At 46.4% G+C, this 11532-nt stretch overlaps 1 protein-coding gene across 1 annotated transcript; it reads left to right on the top strand.

Moving 5' to 3' along the window:
• The first annotated feature begins 215 nt into the window (after nucleotides 1-215).
• On the top strand, nucleotides 216-10988 carry f3a (coagulation factor III, tissue factor a). The gene is made up of 6 exons (XM_080515068.1): nucleotides 216-430; nucleotides 5928-6039; nucleotides 6160-6353; nucleotides 6539-6720; nucleotides 7600-7768; nucleotides 10451-10988. The coding sequence occupies exons 1-6, from the start codon at nucleotides 373-375 to the stop codon at nucleotides 10594-10596; spliced, it is 861 nt and encodes a 286-aa protein (XP_080371194.1). The 5' UTR covers nucleotides 216-372; the 3' UTR covers nucleotides 10597-10988.
• The last annotated feature ends 544 nt before the right edge of the window (nucleotides 10989-11532 follow it).

The raw sequence follows: 11532 nt of genomic DNA, 5'->3' as shown, positions 1-11532 counted from the left end.
AAGTACAGTCGTCTCTCCAGTCGCTGTCTGGAGCTTTACTGTACTTTTGTGAACATTAATGATGTCTCAGCAGCGGGGGTGGGGGTGGGGGTGGGGTGGGGTGGGGGTGGGGTGGGGTGGGCGGGGACTCCTCCCGGACGCTCCTTATATGGTCTGATGCTTCCTGTATAAAGAACTGAGAGCAGGCAGAACAGCCACATAGAGGATACACACCCTGGACTATACACACCACATAGAGCACAACACACACACACACACGCACACACACCACAGAGGACACACACACACACACACACACACACACACACACACAACCCAGAGGACACACACCAGAGAGGACTATACACTCGAGTTGAGGATTATTTCTTAGACATGTTCCTGAGTCCAGCAGCAGTCCTGCTCTTCTCCTTGTGTTTACACACTACTTCAGGTACGTCTCTCTCTCTCTCTCTCTCTCTCACACACACACACACACACACACACACACACACACACACACACACACACACACACACACACACACACACACACACACACACACACACACACACACACACACACACACACACACCACACACACACACACACACACACACACACACACACACACTGGTAATGAAGAGGTTAAAACATCTATCGCTTGTCTTTTTGTTATAAATGTTTCCGATGCTTTATAGATTATTGGATCAGTGTTGATGGCTGTGCTGCTCCAGATGAACTCTTTCACCTCTGTTCCAGTTTGTGTCTGGTGCGGAAACATTGGTCTTTAAATAAGGGTGACTCAATGGTCAGTCTGGTAATCCCTTCAGATTGAGATTAGTGGAGCACCATGGTGAATCCTTCGGATTAAAATTAGTGATGTAGTGTGACAATCCCTTCAAAGTAAGATCACTGGTGCAGTGTGGTAATCCCTTCACATTATGATGAGTGGAGCAGTGTGTTAATCCCATCAAATTAAGATTAGTTAGTCGGTGTGGTAATCCCTTCAGACTAACAGTTATTGGAGCAGTGTGGTAATCCCTTCAGATTAACAGTGGAGCAGTGTGGTATTCCCCTCAGATTAACTGTGGTGCAATGTGTTAATCCCTTCATATTGACAGTGGAGCAGTGTAGTAATCCCTTCAGATTAACAGTGAAGCAGTGTGGTAATCCCATCAGGCTAGCAGTGGAGCAGTGTGGTAATCCCTTGAGATTATCAGTGGAACAATGTGGTAATCATTTCAGATTAACAATGGAGCAGTGTGGTAATCCCTTCAGATCAAGATTAGTGGAGCAGTGTGGTAATCCCTTCAGATCAAGATGATTGGGGCAATGTGGTAATCCCTCCAGATTAAGAATTGAGCAATGTGGTGATCTCTCCAGATTAACAGTGGAGCAGTGTGGTAATGCCCTCAGATTAACAGTGGAGCAGTGTGGTAGTCCCTTCAGATGAACAGTGTGTTAATCTCTTCAGATTAACAGTGGAGGAATGTGGTAATTGCTTCAGATTAACAGTGGAGCAGTGTGGTAATCCCCACGGATGAACAGTGGAGGAGTGTGGTAATCCCTTCATATTAAAAGTGTAGTAATCGCCTCAGATTAACAGTGGAGCAGTGTGGTAATCCCTCAGATTAACAGTGGAGAGTGTCGACAGTGATCTGCTCTCCAGAGAATGTCGACAGGCTGCAACACGCTGAATGTGAGGATTGGCTCGTCTCTTTCAGTCAGTGAACAAAATGCAGCAGACATGAAGCTCTGATCAAACTGAACAAGTCATCCAGTGTCTGCTGAGTCTGCAGAGCCTCTCTGGAATTAATCCTCTGAGTTTTAAACAGTTCTACACTCAGCTCTCTGGAATTAATCCTCTGAGTTTTAAACAGTTCTACACTCAGCTCTCTGGAATTAATCCTGAGCTTTAAACAGTTCTACACTCATCTCTCTGGAATTAATCCTCTGAGTTTTAAACAGTTCTACACTCAGCTCTCTGGAATTAATCCTGAGCTTTAAACAGTTCTACACTCATCTCTCTGGAATTAATCCTCTGAGTTTTAAACAGTTCTACACTCAGCTCTCTGGATTTAATCCTCTGAGTTTTAAACAGTTCTACACTCAGCTCTCTGGAATTAATCCTGAGCTTTAAACAGTTCTACACTCAGCTCTCTGGAATTAATCCTCTGAGTTTTAAACAGTTCTACACTCAGCTCTCTGGAATTAATCCTCTGAGTTTTAAACAGTTCTACACTCATCTCTCTGGAATTAATCCTCTGAGTTTTAAACAGTTCTACACTCAGCTCTCTGGATTTAATCCTCTGAGTTTTTAACAGTTCTACACTCAGGTCTCTGGATTTAATCCTCTAAGCTTTAAACAGTTCTACATTCAGCTCTCTGGATTTAATCGTCTAAGCTTTAAACAGTTCTACACTCAGCTCTCTGGAATTAATCCTGAGCTTTAAACAGTTCTACACTCAGCTCTCTGGAATTAATCCTCTGAGTTTTTAACAGTTCTACACTCAGGTCTCTGGATTTAATCCTCTAAGCTTTAAACAGTTCTACATTCAGCTCTCTGGATTTAATCGTCTAAGCTTTAAACAGTTCTACACTCAGCTCTCTGGAATTAATCCTCTGAGTTTTAAACAGTTCTACACTCAGCTCTCTGGAATTAATCCTCTGAGTTTTAAACAGTTCTACACTCAGGTCTCTGGATTTAATCGTCAAAGCTTTAAACAGTTCTACACTCAGCTCTCTGGAATTAATCCTGAGCTTTAAACAGTTCTACACTCAGCTCTCTGGATTTAATCCTCAACTCTAAAGCAGCTCTGCCTCTCCACCATTCCTTCACTTCAAACTGCCACTTGTTCTGCTTTTCTCTCCACCTGACGTCACTAAACTGCTGCTGCACTTCCTGGAAGGACTCTCCTCAACAAGTCTTTACTGGAGCACGCACACACACACACACACACACGCACGCACGCACGCACGCACGCACGCACGCACGCACGCACACACACACACACGCACGCACGCACACACGCACACACGCACACACGCACACACACACATACTATCGGTAAGAAGTGAGCCAGACACACTGTGAGTGAACAATCAGTTCATGTGAATGTGTCTGCACTGATATGATCCTGCAGCTCCTCATGTCCCTTATTAGTCCCATATCAATCTTGTTTGATATGTTTCTCATGTCCCTCGTGTTTCTTTATGTTCCTCAAGTTTCTCATATTACTCATGTTCCTCATGCCATTTATTTTTCCTGTGTCTGTAATGTTCATCCTGTTTCTTATGTTCCTCAAGTTTATCATGTTCCTCATGTTTCTGTTGTCGCTCATGTTTGTCTTGTTTCTTATATTCCTCATCTTGCTCATGTTTCTCATGTCTATCATGTCTGTTTTGTTTCTTATATTCCTCATATTCCTCATGTTCCTCTTGTTTCTTATGTTCCTCATGCCACTCATGTTTCTCATGTCTCTCATATTTGTCTTGTTACTCATGTTTGTCTTGTTTACCATGTTTCTCATATCCCTCATATTTGTCTTGTTTGTTTATGTTCCCCGAGTTTCTTATGTTTCTCATGTTTCTGTTGTCGCTCATGTTTGTCTTGTTTCTCATGCCCCTCATGTTCCTCATGTTTGTCTTGTTTCTTGTGTTCTTCAAAATGTTCATGTTGTTCATGTTTGTGTTGTTTCTTGTATTCTTCATGTCCCTCACGTTCATCTTGTTTCTTATGTTCCTCAGGTTTCTCATGTTCCTCATGTTTGTCTTGTTTCTTGTGTTCCTAAAGGTTTTCATGTTCCTCATGTTTGTCATGCCCCTCATGTTCCTCATGTTTGTCTTGTTTCTCATTCCCCTCATGTTCCTCATGTTTGTCTTGTTTCTCATGCCCCTCATGTTCCTCATGTTTGTCTTGTTTCTTGTGTTCCTCAAGGTTTTCATGTTCCTCATGTTTTTCATGCCCCTCATGTTCCTCATGTTTGTCTTGTTTCTCATTCCCCTCATGTTCCTCATGTTTGTCTTGTTTCTCATGCCCCTCATGTTCCTCATGTTTGTCTTGTTTCTTGTGTTCCTCAAGGTTTTCATGTTCCTCATGTTTTTCATGCCCCTCATGTTCCTCATGTTTGTCTTGTTTCTCATGCCCCTCATGTTCCTCATGTTTGTCTTGTTTCTTGTGTTCCTCAAGGTTTTCATGTTCCTCATGTTTGTCATGCCCCTCATGTTCCTCATGTTTGTCTTGTTTCTCATTCCCCTCATGTTCCTCATGTTTGTCTTGTTTCTCATGCCCCTCATGTTCCTCATGTTTGTCTTGTTTCTTGTGTTCCTCAAGGTTTTCATGTTCCTCATGTTTTTCATGCCCCTCATGTTCCTCATGTTTGTCTTGTTTCTCATGCCCCTCATGTTCCTCATGTTTGTCTTGTTTCTTGTGTTCCTCAAGGTTTTCATGTTCCTCATGTTTTTCATGCCCCTCATGTTCCTCATGTTTGTCTTGTTTCTCATGCCCCTCATGTTCCTCATGTTTGTCTTGTTTCTTGTGTTCCTCAAGGTTTTCATGTTCCTCATGTTTTTCATGCCCCTCATGTTCCTCATGTTTGTCTTGTTTCTCATTCCCCTCATGTTCCTCATGTTTGTCTTGTTTCTCATGCCCCTCATGTTCCTCATGTTTGTCTTGTTTCTTGTGTTCCTCAAGGTTTTCATGTTCCTCATGTTTTTCATGCCCCTCATGTTCCTCATGTTTGTCTTGTTTCTCATGCCCCTCATGTTCCTCATGTTTGTCTTGTTTCTCATGCCCCTCATGTTCCTCATGTTTGTCTTGTTTCTTGTGTTCCTCAAGGTTTTCATGTTCCTCATGTTTTTCATGCCCCTCATGTTCCTCATGTTCATCTTGTTTCTCATGCCCCTCATGTTCCTCATGTTTGTCTTGTTTCTCATGCCCCTCATGCCCCTCATGTTTGTCTTGTTTCTTGTGTTCCTCAAGGTTTTCATGTTCCTCATGTTTTTCATGCCCCTCATGTTCCTCATGTTTGTCTTGTTTCTCATTCCCCTCATGTTCCTCATGTTTGTCTTGTTTCTCATGCCCCTCATGTTCCTCATGTTTGTCTTGTTTCTTGTGTTCCTCAAGGTTTTCATGTTCCTCATGTTTTTCATGCCCCTCATGTTCCTCATGTTCGTCTTGTTTCTCATGCCCCTCATGTTCCTCATGTTTGTCTTGTTTCTCATGCCCCTCATGCCCCTCATGTTTGTCTTGTTTCTTGTGTTCCTCAAGGTTTTCATGTTCCTCATGTTTTTCATGCCCCTCATGTTCCTCATGTTTGTCTTGTTTCTCATTCCCCTCATGTTCCTCATGTTTGTCTTGTTTCTCATGCCCCTCATGTTCCTCATGTTTGTCTTGTTTCTTGTGTTCCTCAAGGTTTTCATGTTCCTCATGTTTTTCATGCCCCTCATGTTCCTCATGTTTGTCTTGTTTCTCATTCCCCTCACGTTCATCTTGTTTCTTATGTTCCTCAGGTTTCTCATGTTCCTCATGTTTGTCTTGTTTCTTGTGTTCCTAAAGGTTTTCATGTTCCTCATGTTTGTCATGCCCCTCATGTTCCTCATGTTTGTCTTGTTTCTCATTCCCCTCATGTTCCTCATGTTTGTCTTGTTTCTCATGCCCCTCATGTTCCTCATGTTTGTCTTGTTTCTTGTGTTCCTCAAGGTTTTCATGTTCCTCATGTTTTTCATGCCCCTCATGTTCCTCATGTTTGTCTTGTTTCTCATGCCCCTCATGTTCCTCATGTTTGTCTTGTTTCTCATGCCCCTCATGCCCCTCATGTTTGTCTTGTTTCTTGTGTTCCTCAAGGTTTTCATGTTCCTCATGTTTGTCATGCCCCTCATGTTCCTCACGTTTGACGTGTAATCCGGAGGCTGTAATATGTACATCATCTGTGCTCCCACCTGTGCAGGTGCTTTTCCTCGAGCTCAGAATGTCACCTGGAAATCCACCAACTTCAAAACCATCCTGACCTGGGAGCCTCAGCCTGCAGAGGACTTCTCCTACACCGTGGAGTTCTCTGTGTGAGTCCCCATCAACCTGACAATTGGTCCATCTAATCACTTGTGTGAAGGTGTGTGTGAAGGTGTGTGTGATTCATGGTGGGTATAGAGCTGAGGGGGTGTGTGTGTGTGTGGCTGCAGGGTGGGCGGGGACAAGCAGAGGATCCTCCACTGCATCCGCTCTCCTCTCACCATGTGCGACTTGTCGTCATCGCTGACCGACCGGGACGCCTGCTATACCGCTGACGTGCTGACCGAGCCCCGCCAGGGGGCAGAGTCGCAGCTCGCCGAGGCCCCCCACAGCAGCTCGCCACGCTTCTGTCCCTACAAAGACAGTGAGGCTCTCACACACACACACACACACACACATTGAGGACATGCACACACACTAACGACACACACTGAGGACACACACTGAGGACACACACAGGACACACACACTTGAGGAAACACACTGAGGACACAGTAAGTTCCGAGGTAGTAGAAGCCTCTGACCTTTGACCTCTGCTGTGGTCCTCAGCGGTCATCGGCAGGCCAGAGTTCCAGGTGAAAGTGAGTGAAGACAAGCGGACGACGACGCTGCTGGTCTCTGACCCGCTGACAGCTCTGTTCAGCGCCGAGCGGCAGCTGAGCATCAGAGACGTGTTCTCTGATCAGCTCCAGTACAGAGTCACCTACCGGAGGAACAAGAGCACCGGCAAGGTCAGCGCTCGGCTCTGTGTCCTCTGTTCTGTGTCTTCTGTTCTGTGTTCTCTGTCCTCTGTTCTGTGTTCTCTGTTCTCTGTTCTGTGTCCTCTGTTCTGTGTCTTCTGTTCTGTGTTCTCTGTCCTCTGTTCTGTGTTCTCTGTTCTCTGTTCTGTGTCCTCTGTTCTGTGTTCTCTGTCCTCTGTTCTGTGTTCTCTGTTCTCTGTTCTGTGTCCTCTGTTCTGTGTCCTCTGTCCTCTGTTCTGTGTCCTCTGTTCTGTGTTCTGTGTTCTCTGTTCTGTGTCCTCTGTGCTCTGTTCTGTGTCCTCTGTTCTGTGTCCTCTGTTCTCTGTTCTGTGTCCTCTGTTCTGTGTCCTCTGTCCTCTGTTCTGTGTCTTCTGTTCTGTGTTCTCTGTCCTCTGTTCTGTGTCCTCTGTGCTCTGTTCTGTGTCCTCTGTTCTGTGTCCTCTGTCCTCTGTTCTGTGTCCTCTGTCCTGTGTCTTCTGTTCTGTGTTCTCTGTTCTCGATACTGTGTCCTCTGTTCTGTGTCTTCTGTTCTGTGTCCTCTGTCCTGTGTTCTCTGTTCTGTGTCCTCTGTCCTGTGTTCTCTGTTCTGTGTCCTCTGTCCTGTGTTCTCTGTTCTGTGTCCTCTGTTCTGTGTTCTCTGTTCTGTGTCCTCTGTTCTGTGTCCTCTGTCCTGTCCTCTGTCCTGTGTTCTCTGTTCTGTGTCCTCTGTTCTGTGTCCTCTGTTCTGTGTCCTCTGTTCTGTATCTTCTGTTCTCTATTCAGTGTCCCCTTTTCTACATTCTCTGTTCTGTGTTCTCTGTTCTGTGTCCTTTATTCTTGGTTCTCCACTCCACCTCCACAGTGGTTCCACGTTCTCCTTGTGCTCCTCAGAAAGTGCAAACCTCCAGGAGCAGTGTGATGGAGCTGAGCGGTCTGGACCGGGGGGAGAGCTATTGCTTCAACGTCCAGGCCTTCATCCCCAGCCGGCCCAGCCACCAGCAGCTGGGCCTGATGAGCCAGACACAGTGCTCTGCCCAGGACAGCCAGGACATCTTCACAGGTGGAGGCCCGGGGGTGGAGGTGATGGAGGGAGGCTGCTCAGTTCACATGATGGAGGGAGGAAGGCAGGTGGAGGTCATGGAGGGAAGCTGGTTCGTTTAAATGATGGAGGGAGGAGGGAAGGTGGAGGTGATGGAGGGAAGCTGGTTAGTTTACATGATGGAGGGAGGAAGGCAGGTGGAGGTGATGGAGGGAAGCTGGTTAGTTTATATGATGGAAGAGAGAAGGAGGGAAGAGGAGGTGATGGAGGGAAAGTGGAGGTGATGGAGAGAAGCTGGTTAGTTTATATGATGGAGGGAGGAGGGAAGGTGGAGTTAAAATGAAGGCAGCTGGAGATGATGGAGGGAAAGTGGAGGTGATGGAGGGAAGCTGGTTAGTTTATATGATGGAGGGAGGAAGGCAGGTGGAGGTGATGGAGGGAAGCTGGTTCGTTTACATGATGGAGGGAGGAAGGCAGGTGGAGATGATGGAGGGAAAGTGGAGGTGATGGAGGGAAAGTGGAGGTCATGGAGAGAAGCTGGTTAGTTTACATGATGGAGGGAGGAAGGCAGGTGGAGGTGATGGAGGGAAGCTGGTTAGTTTATATGATGGAAGAGAGAAGGTGGAGGTGATGGAGAGAAGCTGGTTAGTTTATTTGATGGAGGGAGGAGGGAAGGTGGAGTTAAATGGAAGGCAGGTGGAGATGATGGAGGGGAAGAGGAGGTGATGGAGGGAAAGTGGAGGTGATGGAGAGAAGCTGGTTAGTTTATATGATGGAGGGAGGAGGGAAGGTGGAGTTAAATGGAAGGCAGGTGGAGATGATGGAGGGGAAGAGGAGGTGATGGAGGGAAAGTGGAGGTGATGGAGAGAAGCTGGTTAGTTTACATGATGGAGGGAGGAAGGCAGGTGGAGGTGATGGAGGGAAGCTGGTTAGTTTATATGATGGAGGGAGGAAGGCAGGTGGAGGTGATGGAGGGAAGCTGGTTAGTTTATATGATGGAGGGAGGAAGGCAGGTGGAGGTGATGGAGGGAAGCTGGTTAGTTTATATGATGGAGGAGAGAAGGTGGAGGTGATGGAGGGAAGCTGGTTAGTTTATATGATGGAGGGAGGAGGGAAGGTGGAGTTAAAATGAAGGCAGCTGGAGATGATGGAGGGAAAGTGGAGGTGATGGAGGGAAGCTGGTTAGTTTATATGATGGAGGGAGGAAGGCAGGTGGAGGTGATGGAGGGAAGCTGGTTCGTTTACATGATGGAGGGAGGAAGGCAGGTGGAGGTGATGGAGGGAAAGTGGAGGTGATGGAGAGAAGCTGGTTAGTTAATATGATATAGGGAGGAGGGAAGGTGGAGTTAAATGGAAGGCAGGTGGAGATGATGGAGGGAAAGTGGAGGTGATGGAGGGAAAGTGGAGGTGATGGAGAGAAGCTGGTTAGTTTATATGATGGAGGAGAGAAGGTGGAGGTGATGGAGAGAAGCTGGTTAGTTTATATGATGGAGGAGGGAAGGTGGAGGTGATGGAGAGAAGCTGGTTAGTTTATATGATGAAGGAGGGAAGGTGGAGGTGATGGAGAGAAGCTGGTTAGTTTATATGATGGAGGAGGGAAGGTGGAGTTAAATGGAAGGCAGGTGGAGATGATGGAGGGAAAGTGGAGGTGGTGGAGGGAAGCTGGTTAGTGTATATGATGGAGGAGGGAAGGTGGAGTTAAATGGAAGGCAGGTGGAGATGATGGAGGGAAAGTGGAGGTGGTGGAGGGAAGCTGGTTAGTTTATATGATGGAGGAGGGAAGGTGGAGGTGATGGAGAGAAGCTGGTTAGTTTATATGATGGAGGAGGGAAGGTGGAGTTAAATGGAAGGCAGGTGGAGATGATGGAGGGAAAGTGGAGGTGGTGGAGGGAAGCTGGTTAGTGTATATGATGGAGGAGGGAAGGTGGAGTTAAATGGAAGGCAGGTGGAGATGATGGAGGGAAAGTGGAGGTGGTGGAGGGAAGCTGGTTAGTTTATATGATGGAGGAGGGAAGGTGGAGTTAAATGGAAGGCAGGTGGAGATGATGGAGGGAAAGTGGAGGTGGTGGAGGGAAGCTGGTTAGTGTATATGATGGAGGAGGGAAGGTGGAGTTAAATGGAAGGCAGGTGGAGATGATGGAGGGAAAGTGGAGGTGATGGAGAGAAGCTGGTTAGTTTATATGATGGAGGAGGGAAGGTGGAGGTGATGGAGAGAAGCTGGTTAGTTTATATGATGGAGGAGGGAAGGTGGAGTTAAATGGAAGGCAGGTGGAGATGATGGAGGGAAAGTGGAGGTGGTGGAGGGAAAGTGGAGGTGGTGGAGGGAGGCTGGTTAGTTTACATGATGGAGGAGGGAAGGTGGAGTTAAATGGAAGGCAGGTGGAGATGATGGAGGGAAAGTGGAGGTGGTGGAGGGAGGCTGGTTAGTTTACATGATTTGAAAGCAGCCAAGATGATTCCACTTCACACACTTATTATTATTTATTATTCATCTTGTGAAGGATTAAATTATTATTATTACATTTAGTAAAATTGTTTCTTTACCCTAAATGAGAGCTGCAACAGCACCACTTGGTGGACACACACACTCCTGCATGTTACATAATCTGTGTGTGTGTGTGTGTGTGTGTGTGTGTGTGTGTGTGTGTGTGTGTGTGTGTGTGTGTGTGTGTGTGTGTGTGTGTGTGTGTGTGTGTGTCACAGTGTATTCAGTGGGAGTGATCGCCTGTGCCATCTTCCTCATCCTGCTGCTCATCGGCATCATCATCGCCGTGGCCGTGGTCTGCTGCAAACACAAGAACAACCAGAAGAGTAGCAAGGAAGGACTGCCACTCCAGGGATTGGAGTAACACACACACACACACACACACACACACACACACACACACACACACACACTGTACGGTACATGTGAGCTGGATGAACGAGGTTCCTCTCTAACACTGGAAACGATCTGGCTGGTTTCTGTGAAACCGACTAAACATGTTGTTTTCTTTATTTATGGTTCTGAGACTTTAACTGCTGTACAGACCGCGGCGGTCTACTTCCTGTTCGTACCTCCGAAAGCGTGAACACTACCAGCTGATTATATTTATTTAATTTACTGTCACAATGGGACGTGGGACTCTGATCAACACTCATTTTATTTTTCTATCCAATCTATTTATTGTGTTTAAAAGTGTTTTTTGTTTTTGTACTTCAGATTGTTGTATGTTTTACGTCATGAAATATCAAAGAGGTAATAAATTTATAGGTGATAAATAAACGGGACCAGTGTGTTCATTTCTAATCACTGCAGACAGTTTGGGTGGAGCTGCAGGTGGAGGTGTGTGGGGAAGTCTCCTCTCCTTCCATCCACACCCTGCCTCTCTCCACCACACCCTGAGAGCTGACTGAAGGCCCTGCAGCTCACAGAACAACCAGAACCAGAACAACCAGAACCAGAACAACCAGAACCAGAACAACCAGAACCAGAACAACCAGAACAACCAGAAGAACCAGACCCAGAACAACCAGGGCGAGAACCAGGGTGAGAACAACAACAACCAGAACAACTAGAAGAACCAGAACAACCAGAAGAAAAGTTCATACTCCAAGAAGAAGCTGTCCAACATGCAGGCCACGCCCCCTCACGGCGGCCTGCTTCCAATGTTTTCAGAAACAAATTTCTCTGAACTCTTTCAGTAATAAAAGAGAAAGTTTGTGTCTGAGCTGCCAGGTTGGTCTGGTTTAACCTGCAGGAGCTGACAGCTTTGAGTGATGCATTCAGGGGCATCACGTAACAC

Source organism: Blennius ocellaris, assembly GCF_963422515.1.
Source record: "Blennius ocellaris genome assembly, chromosome: 19".
NCBI classification, from domain to species: domain Eukaryota; kingdom Metazoa; phylum Chordata; class Actinopteri; order Blenniiformes; family Blenniidae; genus Blennius; species Blennius ocellaris.
The sequence above is the reverse complement of the archived record's forward strand: the minus strand, read 5'-3'. Positions and strand labels throughout refer to the sequence as shown.